Source organism: Cryptotermes secundus, unplaced genomic scaffold (assembly GCF_002891405.2).
Source record: "Cryptotermes secundus unplaced genomic scaffold, Csec_1.0 scaffold533, whole genome shotgun sequence".
In the NCBI taxonomy this organism is placed as follows: Eukaryota; Metazoa; Arthropoda; class Insecta; order Blattodea; family Kalotermitidae; genus Cryptotermes; species Cryptotermes secundus.
In genome coordinates, this window is record NW_019731275.1 from 245,799 (window position 1) to 263,631 (window position 17,833).

Genomic DNA, 17,833 nt, shown 5'->3' on the forward strand with positions numbered 1-17,833 from the left:
AACTTTTTTTTGTTTCCTCGAATGAAAAGAGACATGAAAGGAAAGCGTTTTGCTGATGTTGCTGAGGTGAAGGAAAAAACGACGGAGGCGCTGTCAGGCATCTCAAAAGATGAATTTAGACAATGTTTTGAAAAATGGAATAAAAGACTAGACAAGTGTATTAGTGTAAGTGGAGAGTACTTTGAAGGGGATTGAAGGTTTGTGCTTAAAATTTGAATAAATAAGTTTAAAAAAAAATAAGTTCGGTTTCTTTTGGGTACCCCCTCGTATATGATGATGAAAACAGATCCAATTTCTGAAATATTGTGTATGAAGAAACTCTAGGTGATGGACAGTATCCAAGAAGATATTTGTGTTTATTGATACCATCATTAGAAACATTTAGACCTGACTGTTTGTTTCACTGATCTTGACAAATGCGAAATAAACTGAGGAATGCAATGGCCAATATTTTTGTGAGGTGTGTCATGCATAGTACAAAAAGTTTTGAAGGAAAATTTTAACCGTGTCATATTCAGACCATGTTGAGATTCAATTCCCAATTATTCTTAGCGTTGTGCCATGCATCATAATTTTAAATTATTTGACCGAAAGAATATTATTCAATATACTTTGTGGTTCCTTGTCTTTATATTTCATGATCTCCTGGCATAAGAAGCAATATTTAAGAATTATTTTTTTCTGTTTTAATTTTTTTATTGAAGGCTTGGCCACCATTGCCAGAGCCAAGGCCTGAAGAGAATCTTCCTGACCCAGCATCTAATCACAAGTTTGTCCGTAATGTTGTGTGGACATTTGAAGACATCCAGATGCTTATTGGTACAGATATGCCCATATTTGGGGGTTCGACTCACCCATGCATCAGCCTCAGACTCAGGTACGTTTCAGCCTAATGCAGAAGAGAAGTATAATATGTTAGATTTTATGTTCTCAAGGCAGTGATTGTTCAGAGTATGGTCTTCTGGGTTGTAATGCCCCATAGTTTGGAGAAAGCCTGAAATTTGCCACCTGCATCTGCACGTTTCTTGCTTGCATGCTCTTCGACTCTGAAGGTGGAGGTGATATGTTCCTGAGAAATGCCAAGCTGTCACCGAATTAGGCAGTGTTACAACTCATAAGACCATACTGTTCACAAGTATCATAGTTCTCATTTGATACTGCAAAACTACTGAATTCATGCAGTACTGTAACAGTGCAGTGTGTAATGAGGTAGTTGTCTCACACATCCTACACATTTTGAACCTGAAGGTGGAAGCAGAATGTTCCTCTGATATATTGACAGCACTGGCCTTGTCCATGCAGCGTAAACAACCCAGAGCTGAACCAACATCAATAGTAAACAACCATGGGAAAGCCTAAAAGCAATCATTAGCAGTATAAGTATGGATGGATGTTGTAGAGCAAGTAACAAGGGGATTTTGAAAATTGTGTTTCTGTACTCTCTGCCTATATTATTAGAATGATTAAAATGAAGAGGTGATTGTGAGTGGGGTATGTGGCACACATGGGAAATGTGAGAAATGGGTGGCAAATCTTAGTTTGAAAACCTCAGGGGAAGAGACCATTTGATTGAGCTATGCATTGGTAGGAGGAATGAATGTTAGACAAGTAGGGCATGAAGACAGTACACTGAATTCAAATGGCTGAGGATAAGGGTCCAGCAGGAGACTTGAAAATGGGTAAAGAACACTTTGGAATGTTGTAAATAAGTGGATAATTGTCAGCTTATTTTGCTTTTATAGGGATATGTCAAAGCCAATAAGTGTACTGACAGGAATTGATTACTGGCTGGACAACTTGATGTGCAACGTGCCGGAGTTGGTGATGTGCTACCATCTGGATGGAATAGTGCAGAAATATGAACTCATAAAGACAGAAGACCTACCACATCTGGAGAATTCAAAATTCTCACCAAAAGTTATTAGAGATGTCGCCCAGAATATTCTGTCCTTCCTCAAGTCAAATGCCACCAAGGCTGGGCATACATATTGGTTATTAAAAGGTGATTATGGATAAGTGAAAATGTCAGTAACCAAGAACTATCTAGGCTTTCCAGTTTTTATGATCTGTAGGTCAGTGATTCTCACCTTTTTGCATCTTACATTTCACCCCATCATAATATAAAAAAATCTTTTTATGAAGAAGTCTACTGTTCATAGTTATGTATATTCTAATATTGTATTAATCATTAATAGAGGATCTTATTTTCATGTCCGACCCAGCTAAACGTGAGGTCCCACAAGTGGGAAGTATCCCACTGCTTCAGAAACACTGTTCAAGGTTATTGTCTCACACAGCCATTTGACAAGCCATAGATATTGTGGCGTGTAGACCCATTGGTAGGCAACCGCCATGAGATAAGCAGCTGTACAACAGTGGTTAATGGTAAGGGCCTGTGAATAGCAACAGAGGAATTGTGTTTTCTGTGTCGTTGGCACCAATGGCTGCGCATGCAACAATAGCATGCCAACAGAAGAGTGATGTTTTCTGTCTGGTCAGTGCCGAGATGTTATAAGCAGGACAGTTAGTGAGTCAGCTTATTTTGGTTGGTTTATTTAGTTGGTGAGTAACTGAGTCAGTCAGTCAGTCAGAGAACTGCTGAGATCAGTTGTTGTGAGCCGTTGCTGTTAGAAGCTGGTAGCAAAGGCTGGGGACAGTTCAGGAACCCAGAGGAAAGGAAACATCTGCTGTTGGAAGCTGCTACCAAGTACTGGCTACAGGAGACTGTAACAGACTGTAGACACTAGTGTATGTGTAATGATGAACTGTAAAGTGTAGTCACATGCTGTATCCAAGGAGTCCAATAAATCTGATCATCAGTCCAAACCCCTTCTATAGTCAGTCATACATGTGACAGTATACCAAATAAGTTAGCTTAGTAGTAATCCATCAGAATTGTATTTTGTGCTGTATCTGAATTTTCTGGAACACTAGGATATCCTGATTGCAGTTCCTTGCAATTTTACTAAATATTTCCGCTGAATTGAGAACATAGCGCTGTAAAGTAATCCACAACCACTTTTGTCCTTAACATGTGCTTTGTTATAACATAATGTGCACACTAACCATTCTAGGCATAAATGTGGACTGCAAATGTTTGGTTCCAATATAGCGGTCTCTCCCCCTTGGTACTTGTTAGGGCTGACAGAACTGCACGTTGAGAGTCACCTTGTATTGGCTTTGTTGATTGACACGGTGATGTAGCCTCACTTGGGGGCCACTTACTTAGGTGCTTTCCTATCTTGATGGTGTCTTTCGTAAACTGTAGAGGTTGCTGCAGCTGGGTCACTCTGTAGTTACTACCAAATGGTGGCCTCTTTAATCCAGATGTCATAAATGTTGGGCGCTATCTCTCTTGTCAGAGAGCACTAGACTTATCTCAGAGTCATACACAGGCCTTGTTTCATTAAGTGAGTCAAACAAAATTAAAAACAACACATGTCACTAAGCACTTAACACTTTATTGGTTTTACTTCCTTTTACTTTGCTAGATAAACTTTAAACTTTGATACATGTTGTTAGTGTGAGTTTGTTTATGACTTAACACAGCACCATTCTTTTTATATTGTGTCTCAGATGAGGCACTTGACCTACATCTTACTTGTTTCAAGGTTCAGAGGCTTCTGTTACACCACGGAGAGGTGGGCAGTCCATCAGGCATCCACTAGCATGATGTAATACTCAATTACCAACAGTCCCGATTGGCTGTTGAATCCCGGTACAGTCCCGATTTACAAACTCCAGCCAATAATGTAAATCTTTGTATCATGCATTCTTTTCTAAATCATTCTACATGGCATAATATACTTGGACAAAGGGGAACCCCGGAATTGTAAAACATCACAAGAAGTTATGCCATATTGCACAACCCTCTACTGAGCATATAGTCTATCAAACAATATGATGCGTAATGATATATTTCATTACATTAAATCAGACAATAATTAAACCTTACAAAAATACGGTACTTACCATCTAAATGTTTGTGTACACAAATTTGGCGAAATATATTACTAAGGAGGAGTAATCAGTTATACCAAGTGCATAATGTATCAGCTAAAATTTGGGAAGAATTCTCTAAGGTATACATATAACATGGGGAAATGAGAAATGCAGAAATTTATGTGAAATTCAAATGTCACATTGCTAAGGACTTGGTTTAGAGCATAAACAGGAGTTTAGTCAGTTTGGCCTGGTAAGTGACAGAAACAGTGCATTTTCAGTCTCCTAGACATCCTTGCTGAAGCACCCATAAAAGAGCCAGTCTGTCTTTTTATCTGTATGATTGATGCTTGGGCAGTAGAATGCACAGATGACCTTGTCAGGGTCTAAACCTGTTGGAAATCGTGGACTCAGCATGACACAATAACGCACGCATTGCAGGTAAACGATACCCTACGGTGACATAACCGCAGAGGAGCTGTGTTAGGCAATACGTCCACTGTGACATAACGGCGGATGCTGCTGCGGCTGCTGGGGTAACAGGCCAGTAAACGCTTCCCGCTGTGATGTAACAGCAGGTGCTGCTGCTGCTAGGAAACAGGCAACATTATAAGAAGTCAGCTGAGGACCGAGTGAAGCAGTGTGTGCAGTGTGTGCACCAACAGAAGACAGTGTGTTGTGCTGAGACAGAGAGCAGTGGAAAACGACAGTGTGTGTGCAGTGTGTGCGCTGACAGAAGCCAGTGGTTAGACAGCACGGAGAGCAGAGCAGTTCTACAGTATAGTGAGAGTTGTTAACATGAAAGGAGCGACTGTGAAACGACTTGTTCAACATTTTGTGTTATACTGATAGTTATGTTGAATTGTAGTTACGGCGTTGAGTAATAGAGTGACGTCGCAGAAGAATACTCCTCAAGGTCTTGTTTCATGACAAAACCCTCCTCTGATTTCAGGGCATTTTACTGATATTTGTACCAGGAGGAGGAAGTTTTTCTAAGTCTGATGGTGGAAACCTTGGTGAATTACAATGTTGAGCATAAGTTCCTGAAGGAGGGTGATGTGTAACGTAGGAAGTAATCTCTTAAAATGTCAACATTTAAACAAAACAAATTTTGCTTTCTTTCCTTAAATATATGCATGGGGGTAAGAGGAGTAAATTTTATTGTTTTCTTGCCACCACTTGTTCAGACGGTCACAAGCCATTGTTACTGGCTGTTGATGGTGCTGTTTCAACTTCAGAGGTTATTTGGTGTTGAATGAGATGAGATGGTGGGTATGTACAACTAACTATGAAATGTATGAGGGGAAATTGTCATGGACCATTTCGAGCTGTCCTGTTGCCAGCTCCTTGTGATAACAGTGTGTGGCAGTACACCCTTCAGTAACTGCTGCTCTTAATGCTCGTTTCTTATTCATATTTCAGGCAAAGATGATGACATAGTGAAACTCTACGACCTAACGTCTCTGTGTACAGATCTGATGGATGAAAAAGGGCAGAATCCATTCACTGTTCCCGTGGCAATGTTACTTTACAGGTGAGAATAATTTGAACCCATAAGTTACTTAGTGACATAGTAGATATGATTAAACTTACACAGTCATGATTTATTTGAAGGTCACGCTACAGTTGTGTTGGAATGCTGGGTATTGTGCGTTATCTCAGGTGGCTGTACTCCATCCCTTGGTGAATTTGTCATTATACTGACAGATGTGCTGTAATATTTTACTTTGATTTAGTGGCAGGGATCATAATTAAACCCACTGTTGGTTCAGATGTTGAAGTGGGGGATGCACATGTACACACATAGACTTCATCATGATATGCTAATCACATATGTATACCATTTTCTTTAGGAAAGGAAAGTAATTAAGAGGTGCATATTGTTGTTACTACTACTACTATTATTATTAAGGAACAATTGCTAGCTTTCATCTGGAAGAGTAATTGAATAATTTCTTACATTATTGTTGTGTAGAAAAATGTAACCACATTACAGCAGCCCAATGTGAGAAGGCCTTACAGTGACATACTGGATGGACCATAGCAGAGGATAACTGAAACTTCCAATACCTGTTGTATAAATTCTGTTACATGATCTGATGTATGCACTCATACTTAGTAGGCCTGTCTCAGAGCTCATCTGCCACTACAGGGTACACAGAGAGGTCTTAACAAATTATCTTCTTATCTTTCTCTGAGCATGTTAGTTCAGTGGTAATACACTAATTTTAGAGATACCTAATGTGAGTCTTAGTAAGGGGAGAAGCTCTCCAGACTGGTATCATTCATAATTTGCCAGACACTGGTTAATGCCAGGATGGTATAGTCATTTTGTAAAAGCTTATGACAGTGGTTGTTTTTGTATTATGTTACAACTATAGTGGGCATTACCCATTGTCTTAATGCTAATTGTATTCATTTCTGACTGCTGCTCTTAAATAAAACAGTATAAAAAATACTATTAGTGTAATGCTTACAATTCACCAGAAGATGGAAGCACAACATACTCCCAATACATCTGACATAATTCAGACAATAGACAGTGTCCAACATAATTATAGTGTAACCTTCAAACAAGACATCACACCTGCTACAGTGTCATTAACAGTGTACAGATAAGTTGTGGATTTCCTCTTCTTCACTTAAGATTAAATCTGTTGAGTGTGATTGACATTGAGATTAGAAGGGCTTGTTTTGAAACATGATTTGTGTGTTTGCCATTTGCTTTGGTCATGTTTTATCTGGGTGGCCTGCATTATAAGCTGCAACAATGCTGAAGCAGGCTGGCCATAGCTGAAATTTTGTTCAAGTATAAATCTCTGATTTTTTATAAATTTGTATGGTTTCTTTCCCCAGATGGGAGAATCAGAAAATGCCATGTTATAGTTTGTTTTAACACATTAAGGACTGGCGATTTAAATATTTAAATCACCCTGGGGCCACCATTATTAAACCTACTATCCTAACTTTTGCACTATTCACTTTAAAAATTAATATGAAATCTCCTAATTAATTTTATGAACTAAAATTTTTGGAGAACATTTACCAATCCTCATAGAAGTGCTTGAGGGTGTGATATATCTGGAAACATTCCCCTTTGTGAAGTGGTATTACACAGAACTTGCAAATGTAGACATACACCTTTTTTTTGTGAACTGTACAAACATGGCATTGCCTAGAAGGATGCTTCCCCTTGGAATGTTCACTCTTCACAATTTTCACGAGGCTGTGTTTCCGCATATCACCCAAGAGTCACCCTGGGGGGTCCACATGAGGCCTGCATGGCGTGGGAGTTGATGGGCCTGGTCGCACTAAGTCTGTGTCTGACTATGGTTCTGCCGCCACCACCTGGTCTGAAGCCCAGGCCTTTGCCACATTCATCAGAAATGATTTGTATTTCAATTTCGAATCAGAGTATAGATTTTTGTGATTTTTTAGATTTTTTACTGCCCCCATAATGTTATTACCTGGATTATCATTGGAGTTACTCTCACTTTTACTGTCTGTGGCCACAATTCTTTGTTCTCCCCTGTCACTGCCGCTCTCTGAATCACCATGATGACGCGTCTCACAAGGCAGGTCAGCTAACTCATCGGAGAAGAATTTGTCCTTGATGCATACTCCACCACTAACTAATGGCTGATACATACAGTTTGAAGAGCAGCAAAGCATTTTCCTTTAAGTAAACAGCGAGGTCAAGTTACTGACAAGTAAGCAAACATTTCAGAGTTTTATTATGCAGCTGCGTGCAACCTGGGTGGCGCCAGAGCAAGGTGTAATGTGTTACAACCTAACGTGTCCTAAAATCATGATATCATGCGACTGGTCTGCCACATTTAAAAGCCAAAAGCATGATATCATGTGACAGGTTCTCAGCACCTTACAGTTATTACCACTTGCAGTTTCACAACTACTGCCAAAACTTAAAACGACATCTCAACTGTCCTTGGCTGTGGCTGGATCCCAACTGTCTCGTTCATTCGGGTCTAACTAGCTCTGCTTATATAGGCTTTATATGGACCGGATACCAGACACCATTCCTCACGGTTCCGTTACCGCTGTTCCGATAGTCCGTTGTTATGAAACGAGCGTAACAGGCTCTCTGTTGTTCATCTCCGGGGAGACACGTTCGTTGTTTCGGCATTGTCTACGCAATGGCTCATTGTCATTGCATACCATGGAAGTACCTACTCCAAACATGTTACATTGCTCCCTTCTAAAGGTTGTTCGTCCCCGAACAGCCTAACAGTTCTTCCTCTCTTCCAGGCATCCACCTTCCTAGCAGTACCTCCGCTCTGCTTTCGTTTTGATGTTCGGTTCTTCCATCCTTGATTCTTCCATCCGCCCCCCCATCTTTCAGAGTGCTCGTTCCAAGTGCTTCCGTAGTAGGGCATGAGCCGGTCCAGGTGTGTTACCAACATTTTTGACCTAGGGTTCTTCCAGATTCCGTATACTACGTCATTTATTCAGTTGACTACCTTGTAAGGGCCTTCCCACGAGGATTGAAGTTTCGGTGATTTCCTTTTCTTTGTGGGCTGGGCGGCGATGGACATAAGGTAACACATCACATTATCATAACCATTTTTAAAAATAAATTTTAAGATGTATGCTCGATTGCTGCAACAGCATTTTACTTCTAGTCTTTAAGATTTGTGACTGAAACTTAATACATTGCTTTGGCTTTCAGGACTATTTTTGTAACAAATGTTGATGTCTTCCAATGTTTCAGCAAACCTTGCAGTTGCCACCTTCAAGGTTAATAACTTAAGAAAGGGTTTTGGCAGCTTTGATGTAGCTCTCGCATTTGTCATTGTGTCAGAAATGTACCGAGATTGGATGAACAAATGTCAGGGTGCTCAGTAATTATTGGATGAAGGTGGGTCAGTGGTGAGTTTGGAGGGGAAGAGGTGAACACAGTCTGTAGAAAAAGAAAGAAATAAGAAAAAAGAGAGAGAAAAGAATAAATAAAAAAGAAAACTTCTGCAACCTTTAGTCCTAAACGTGAAGTTGCTGAAATGTTTTCCCCACCTCTTCTCAGAGTAGCTTTGTTGTCAGAACATTTTGTATCACCTTTCTTCCCTCACCATGCAATCACTGAAACATTTTTGATCGCTGCGTAAGATCAACCGCATGGCCAGTCACTATTTGTTGGCATCATGCTTCTCTTTTCACCCACTTATGGCTTCTCCAATGCACTGCCGAGTCCAAGAGAAATGTAAGGTAAATGTAAAAAAGGAAGTTATCCCTGTAACAGGCTGTGAAATGAGGCTGCCACATTTTCTATGCAGTTAGCTCACAGATGGCAGTGAGGTTGTCAACGTTATGCCTCGACTGACCTGTACCCCCAAGGAAGATTCCTGGTACTCATTTCTGTTAGAGACTAAGTCAACCCCAGGGCCATAATACAATTGGAATGATTAGATGAATCGAAAAAATTCAATGCCCTCATTGGGAATCAAACTGGAAACCTTCCAAATTGTAGCATAGTGCCTCAACCAACTACGCAGCTAGGCGCAAGAGATACAAGTGATACCAAAACCCTTTCCATTAACCCTGAAGATGACAACTGTGAGCTTTGCAGAAAACCCTTGACGTTTGGTGCAGTTCAGCCCCAAAAATGAAATTCAAACATTTTATTTGCTTATTTTTAAGGGTAGCAAGAAATATGAAGCATTCAGCAGATGGACGGAGGCAGCAAGGTACCATTCGCATGTTACTTAAGAATTGTTTAGCTCTGCTGGTGAAGGAGAAGTACCCTCAGGTAATACCAGGTGTTATGTTTTTTTTGTTTAGTTTGACTGTTTTCAAGGTAATAATATGGTCAATATGAATTCAGTTCAGGGCTGGAAATTTCCGTAGACATAAGGTAAACACTATCTACCTAGTTCCAGTTTTTTTTTTTTTTAAGTAGGACTGAATCCCCTATAGATAACCACAGGAAATAGCTGCAGTGTATATGTGGCAACACAATTAACAACAAACACTTGCTAGGAAGCTAGACCTAGCTCCCATATGTTCGTCTGTGTGATGTTCACTGTATAATTTTCTGCCAGTAACAAAGTAACTTGTTGTGGCTGTAAAAACAAAGCTTCAGAAACAATAAGACATACCTTTGTTTGTCAAAGTTTGACACTATAATACTGGATAATGACACTGCATTACTAGCTTAAACAGTGCCTCTTTTTGCTGCCATTTCTCATCATATCATAACTAATTGAGATTAATGTTACATTTGGTTTCCCATGGAAACAACATAAGGACACACTGGCAAACACTACTCCACTTAGACTAATTATATAAGGATGGTTTCATAAATCAGATTATCAAGAAAAATTGGGGGAGACAAGGAATGCATATATGATATTGGTGGGAAAGCCAGAAGGAAAAACCACTGGGAAGACCAAGGTGTAGGTGGGCGGATATTATTAAAATGGATCTTAGATAGGATGGGATGGTATGGATTGGATTGGTCTGACCAGTGGAGGGTTCTTGTGAACATGCTAATGAACCATCGGGTTCCATAAAATGCTGGGAAATTCTTGAGTAGCTGCAGAGGCGGCTCCTCAGGAAGGGCTCAGCTCCATGAGTAAAGAAGTAAGTAAGCAAGCAAGATTGGTAAGAATGAGACAAGGTATGATGAAGAAATGCCATACTGATTAGTGAAATAGATGTGGGATACCATGGTTTATGACCTTGGCAAACTGTCCACCTTCCAGGAAGTGTTTATATCCTGTGAGAAGCATCTCTTATAGTGTCTTAAGCTACAGTTCTTGTTACGTAGCATGGGGAATGGGGTGTGCAGGTTACATGACTCTGCTGATTGCATGAGAAGAACTCATACAGAAACTCAATACAGAGTCAGAATAACATGTTTTTGCTTAATTCTTGTATGGGAATCTTCCTAACTGATGGTTTGTGGGTCTGTCTGTCTAGCCTATTGTTGCAAGGCAATGATTTGGTAAATGTTTTCCCATGACAACAAAAATTGTTGGAGGCATCATTTTCTATGTGGTCCACGTCGTATCAAAGGAAAGTAGGCGATTAGTTCTTCCTAGAACTTCTTGTTATAATTGTGAAGTGTGTGCACTGCCGCAATTGTTTTTAGATTGTGACGTCGGCACACTACATGCTGTCAGACCTGTATGTACCTGCCGACACTGATCCAGCATCACCGAGACTGGATGGGCAACTGAATGATGAGGATTGTGGAAGTGACAGCCAGAGTGGAGTGGAGGATGTTAGTGATGGAAAAAATGGTGTGGATGAGAACTTATTTCAAGGTACTGGGTTGTTATCTAGAAACCTTATCAGACCATCCATGAAGTCCAGATATTTTGTCAAAGAAGTGTGTACAAGTTTCATACATAATCTTAGCATAAATGAATGCATTCATATATGCATATATTCATATACAGTAGAACTTGGTTATAACGTCATCAAAGGGACCTAAAAATAGTGTCGTTATAAACGAATGTCGTTGTAACTGAAATGGGCACTTCCACAGTAGCCTTATGTTAGTCACGTAAAAATCTACCAAAAACCGAGTTCAAATGTTGCATTTTTTAGTGAAATACGTTGTTAAGTACAGACTAACATAACATTAACGTGGAATTGCCCAAATGTGTAATATCAAAGGCATATTACAGCGCTTTTCGCTGACAATACACACCGCAATAATACTGTATATTAAAGGTAGGCCTACTCACCAAATTACAGTAGATTACATCAATTGTTGTGCCTTACTGTACCTAGATACGAGTACAGTAATCAGTTATCTTCATCTGTTTCCTGTTACTTGCCCAATACACACTTTCTAAATTACGTTCAATGTCCATATCAGAGAAATTCAGGAATGAAAATGACGTTACATACGAGGTTGATGCATTTGTGCATGTCGTACTAAGCAAGGTATAAAAACAGTTGCTTTATGAGGAATTAGTTCGTACCATTGAATATTTGACGCAATAGACAAGGTGTCGCAGAAACCGATGTTGCTATAACCAAGTTTTACTGTATATGCTAAATTTTTAAATTGGATTTCAATGAAATTTTGTGTTGAAAATGTATATTAAACATTGTACAGTAAGTTTAATTTTGGTCTCTATCAATCTAATAATGCTTTTCCTGTTGATGAATCTCAGATCACATGTTATGAATGTTCTCATAAATGGCTCAGCTTGCAGTAAGTTGATAAATGACACAAAATATAGGCCTCATTAATATCTGCAGCCTTTGAGATATGAGGTTCTTTTGATGGTGAGAGTTCAGATAATGGTCTTCCAGGTTATGATATCGATCAAACTGATAGATAGGTACCAATGTTTGAGAGGAACCTGCTACTTTCATGTTCCTCCTGTATGTCATGCACCATTTTGCCCCACTGAGCTCGCTCTTCTACTCTATATGAATGGGCCACGCCATAGCTCAAGTGGTTAGTCGCTGGCTTCCCACTGCAGCGGCCTGAGTTCGATCCTGGGTCTGGTCAAGTGGGATTTGTGGTGGACAAAGTGGCTCTGCGGCAGGTTTTCTCTGAGTACTTCGGTTTCCCCTGCCAATCTTCATTCCACCAAATTCTCAATGATAATCACTCAGAGCAGGCTACAATAGGCCAATCTGAGTGGACCCAGTTGGACTCCACCCCCGCCTAAGCGAAATACTCTGTATGAGCACCAAAGTAAATGATACTCCACCATTGTCACCAAGAGCCACTAAGTTCTTGCAGAATTGCTTCAAGGAGAAGGTGAATGATGTTTTAAGTCTTTTCCAATTAACAGAGCTTCATATACTACAGGTTTGTTCCCAAGGATGCTTTGGTGAGGTATAGTGAAGTGAGTAGTGCATACCTGCAGGATAAAATTTGCTTCTTATGTCCTGAAAAGTGGACAGCCAAAAGAGGGTAATTCTGTGATAATACCTGAGCATATCAGTTACTGCTAGTGCAGTGGGAACTTGCCAGACTTCATTTCCCATCCTTTCCACTTACTCATTTAGAATCATTCCCTTATTCACCTGTGAATATAAGCAGTTAAGGAACCATAACTAAATAAGTTAGGAAATAACAGTACAAGCAGTTACTTTACAAATATAAAGCAGGAAAAAATTGAATCCACTTGCTGAATACATTTGTGGTGATTGTCTTGCATTGTGGTTTTACTACCTTGTGCATTCAGCTCTTAAATGGAATAGTGCGGAAACCTTCACTTCCAGTGTTAGTGTGACAGTGAAAATAATGATGAACAGGATATGCAGTTTGACAAGACCCTGAACTGTGATTAATCATGGTGGTGGAGGCAAGATAAATTATGGTTGAATGAAAATTATGTTGATTGAGCAGACTGGTATAATGGTAAAGGAAGAGACTTGCATGAGGGAGATATCTGCTTCAAATTTCAGTAAGGTGTCATGTCATCTCGACAGATTGTCATTTTCCTTAGTCTCTTCAGGCACACTTCAGAATAGGACCTTGAAGTAAGTCATAACCATTGCCTTCCAAATCTTTACTTATTCATCATTAACAATCTTGTTCGCTATTCACTACGTTCACAAGCAGTATGATGCTCTTGATTTGTGTCTGGGAGTTGTTAGTTTAATATCTCAGCTGAGTTACCAATTATTCTAACTAAAATTTCCATAGTTTTCTTCAATTCCCCCAGACAAATTCTGGAGTAACACTTCGTAATAGATCTGACTTAGGAGTTTTTGTGCTGTCTAAGTGCAACATTGTTCACTATTCTTTCTTCATATTCCATTATTCGACACTATGTTTCGGCCTGACTGGCCATCTTCAGGTGTACAGGTTGTTGTGGTTAAGGATTCTGCTACTCACTATAATGCAGTTTTCTTCCTCCTGTTGTAGTTGCCTCTGGTTCTTTTGGTTATGTGGGTTGCACATGGTTGCCACTTATGTAAATGTTTTCATCTTATTTGATTGTATATAACCTGTTTAATTGAAACAACAGTGTTAAGTAACTCAGTGTAATTGCTTTGAAGGTTCCATCAACAGCAGCAGCAGTGTTCCTGTGAAGGCTCTGTGTGTGTCATCCCCAGAGACTGCCTCACGAGATGTGTCCAGTGATGAATCAAAGGCCAGTTCTCCTCCCCCTGTTTGTGGTGGGGTGGAAGAGCGCTGTAAGATGGCGCTTCAACATGTTGCCTTGGGACTGCAGTGCTTGCAGTACTTTGATGGCAATGACAAGGATGACAGCAGACAGCAAGAGGGGGTTCACGAGAAGTACCACTTTCAGGTGTTGCTTTACTTTACTCTACATTACATTACAGTCCCTGAATCCGAATGACTGTAGGATGTGAATATGTCATATAAATACAAAAATATAAGTACAATACAGCTGAAGTTGTCACATAAAGAAACCCAAGAAAACACAGTGGTTACACATAAAGCTGTTCAAAAATACATATACATGTATACATCACTACTGTCAACGTATGCTATTTACACAACCTTTAAATAGATGAGTCATTTTTTACAATAAGTATTCATCAACATAGTAGAATAAGTATTTGTTTAAGTATCGTTTTAGTCCTATTTTAAATTGTGCTTTTTCATTCGTAAGACTTGAGATCAGATGGCAGATAATTAAAAATTTTGATCCCAGCATAGTATGCACTTTTCAGAAAGCATGCAACGTTAGCAGTTGGTTTATGAAGATATTGCTTGTGTCTTGTGTTAAAACTGTGTACATCTGCATTGGTCTGAAAATGTTCTTCATTATTTGTAATGAAGTTTATTCATGAAAATGTACATTCAAAATGAAGATCTCTACAAGAATTACAGGATTTGACATCAATCAGGATTCTAACGATTTTCTTCTGCAGTGTAAACACTTTTTTTCTGTCAGATGAATAACCCCTGAAAAATTATTCCATGCTTTATTAAAGAGTGAAAGTAACCAAATTAAATTGATTTGATAGTGTAAGTGTTGCTGATATGCATCATAGATTTAACTGCATAACTTGCTGCACTTATCTTTGAAACAAATTGATCAATATGGTTTTTCTGTTTTAAATGATTATCAATTTGTAAGTCGAGGAATTTTGTGATTACTGCCTCTTCTATATATTTATCATTATATCTAATGTTTAATGAAAATTATGGTGAATTTTTTGTTATAAATTTTATTACATTTATTTTATCTAGATTCAGGGATAGCTTATTTACAGAATACCATTTATTCATTTGAGAGAAAATTTTCTTCCTTAGTATGCAGAAGTCAGCCAAATTTTTACTAAAAATTGTCACACTAGTGTCATGAGCATATATTATGGGTACTGATGAGGTGTTTAGTGTAGGAGAGATTTATAGAGATCAGGAAAAACGAAGGCCCAAAAATTGACTCTTGGGGAACTCCATGCTTTATTGTTTCTCAGTGTGACTAGGCCCATGCCCCCCCCCCCCCTCCACATGTGTGCTTACCCATGAACACTATATATATATAAATTCATTAACATATGGAGGAGCTCTGTACAAGCTTAATGTCATTAGGTTGGATGTCTTAGTTACTAGTTGAATTGCACAGATTTCAAAGTCCTGTTCCTTACAGTGATGAGAATGTCAATTTTGCTGAAATGTTGATCTTTCCTAACAAAAATACACACACCTCACCTCAGCAGGCCTTTTTGGCAGAAGCTGGAGCCTAATAGATAACCATTCACTGTGAGGTGCAGCAGCTTCTATTCAACCATATGATGCTCATTTGAATATAATATGTGAGGGTTTATGTTGTCTCTTTCAAAAGAGTGTATTAATCCATCAGTTTTGCTTCTCATCCCTCTGATATTCTAGTGAAAGATATTTATTGAGTTGGATGATTCTGCATTTTGTTTATGAAAATCCAAGACTTCAGGATTGCATTTACTTTGTGTTTTTGAATTGAAGCTAAAGAAATGAGAAGCCCTAGCATGGGTTATAACAGGAATACTGCTTGAATCCGATGCATGACCACCAAGAGCCCTTGGCAATAACGTATGTTAGCCCCTTCTTGTCTTGAGAGTTTAGGTGCAGGCCATGAATAGTGTGATCTTCCCTCACAATAGATGATGTGTCAGTAACACCAGTGTGAGACATATCATGCCTCATCAGGGCCCAATCAAGCTGTAAATTCATGCTCCTAACTGTCCCATTCATGCACAGCTTGTCATGCCTCTCAAAGAGGTTGACAGATCACACACTAGTGTCTGGTGTCATCTTTGCAATGAAGTTGAGATCATTTTCAGTTGAATAATGATAGCAGATGATTCTGGCCTTACTGCATTTTTTATCAAATGAACATGTATTATGAAGACAGTGCCTGCATGTTTCTTCTGTGGAAGCAGTGAACAAATATCAGTGAAATTTGATACCGTGAGTCTTTACAGAAAGCTGTCAGGTCAGTTTAATTTTGGCTTGCATTGGTTGAATATAAACCCCTGCTTTGTGGTTAGCTCAAGTCATATTTTATCATTTTTCTTAGAAAATACATAACTGTAAAAGAACTATGATGTGTCATAAAATATAGATCTCATCAAAGCTGAGGACTTTTCAAAACATTTTTTGTCTAATATTAAAAAGGATAACAAGAAAATGATTTCTGACTATGCACTGTGATATCTATAATGTTATATGATATATTCGCAGTAAATGATCATGACGCTGAAGCGTGCAAAATTGAAATGATTACATTTGGAAAATATGTTTACATCGTTAGAGTATATCTTTCTGCACATTTTATATATTGAATTGGTAGTGCTTGACATTAAACATATGCTGTTATTTTATATTATAAATATACTGCATGTGTGTGTGTGTGTGTACCCTGGGAACTGCCAAGTAACAAGTATTATATGTCTTACTCATAGTGCATACTCTTATGATATTTTTAAGGTTACTGAAAATTTGGAAATACAGCTCTTGATTCTTTATTCTGTGGTAATGCTATAACTGACCTGCCTTTATCACATGTGCAGACTTTTCAGAAACACATGAAAGGCAGTAAGCCAGAGCCACAGGAACAAGACACTCCAAAGATGGCGAGACCTTTCCAAGCCATTCCGATGCCTTACTCACCTTTATCACCTCAGAAAGAGAATGAGGAACTGCCTGATATATCTGGGCCAGCTCTGACAGGCACAACCAAAAAGAAGAGGAAAGAGAAAGGTATTCCAGTGACTGCCACAGGCAGTAAGACAAAGGGTGCCAATGTGAGAGGTGAGACAGCTGGCGCAGTTGATGGTGCTTGTAGTTCTCCAAAGGCCCTCTTATGCAAGTCCAGGACGGAGGCCCTACCCACATGGCAGCGGCCAGATAATAAGGACAGAATGTCATGGAGCATCCACTTGAAGACACTGCTATATGAGAAGGCCTGTCTTGTGTATGTCACCCTGGCAGAAAGTGATTATGTTGCTGAAAATTATGGTATGAAGTACTTAGAAATTACACTGGCATGCTTAGCTATATAGCAAAATTCAGAGAACAAAATTTTTGGAATTTTGTTTGTATGTGGTACTTATTAGTACAGAAACTTGATGCTTAAATTGTATGTATGAGTAGTTATATTGGAAAGGGAATTTATATTTAACTTTATCATATAAGAATAAGAAGTAACTGACAGGAATTAATACCTCTTAACTCAGAGAAATGTGTATTGAGTAACCACAAACTTCAACTTTTCTAGAGCACTTGTTATTATGCTCTGACATCCACATGGTTAGGTTATCATATGACATGCTTTTCTGCTCTGTATTTTTCCTGAAGTACTCTTCTTTAATCTGTGTTTTACTGTTATAAAACCGTCAACACAAGAAATTCATAATAAACAAATCAATAAAGATAGTTCTTTAATCTGTCTTCACTCCTTGTCTACTCTATTTTATACTGTGACATGTTGTGCAATGGAGG

At 38.9% G+C, this 17,833-nt stretch overlaps 1 protein-coding gene across 3 annotated transcripts in view; it reads left to right on the forward strand.

Annotated features, from left to right (window-relative positions):
• The window catches only part of LOC111866834 (erythroid differentiation-related factor 1), a 58,718-nt gene that overhangs the window by 17,414 nt on the left and 23,471 nt on the right, over positions 1–17,833 (forward strand). For all 3 annotated transcript variants that reach the window (XM_033752431.1, XM_023856135.2, XM_023856136.2), the window contains exons 7-13: positions 705–877; positions 1,743–2,002; positions 5,365–5,476; positions 9,595–9,703; positions 11,048–11,222; positions 13,933–14,186; positions 16,903–17,350. In XM_033752431.1, coding sequence (XP_033608322.1) covers positions 705–877; positions 1,743–2,002; positions 5,365–5,476; positions 9,595–9,703; positions 11,048–11,222; positions 13,933–14,186; positions 16,903–17,350 — 1,531 coding nt within the window. The remainder of the gene's footprint in view (positions 1–704; positions 878–1,742; positions 2,003–5,364; positions 5,477–9,594; positions 9,704–11,047; positions 11,223–13,932; positions 14,187–16,902; positions 17,351–17,833) is intronic.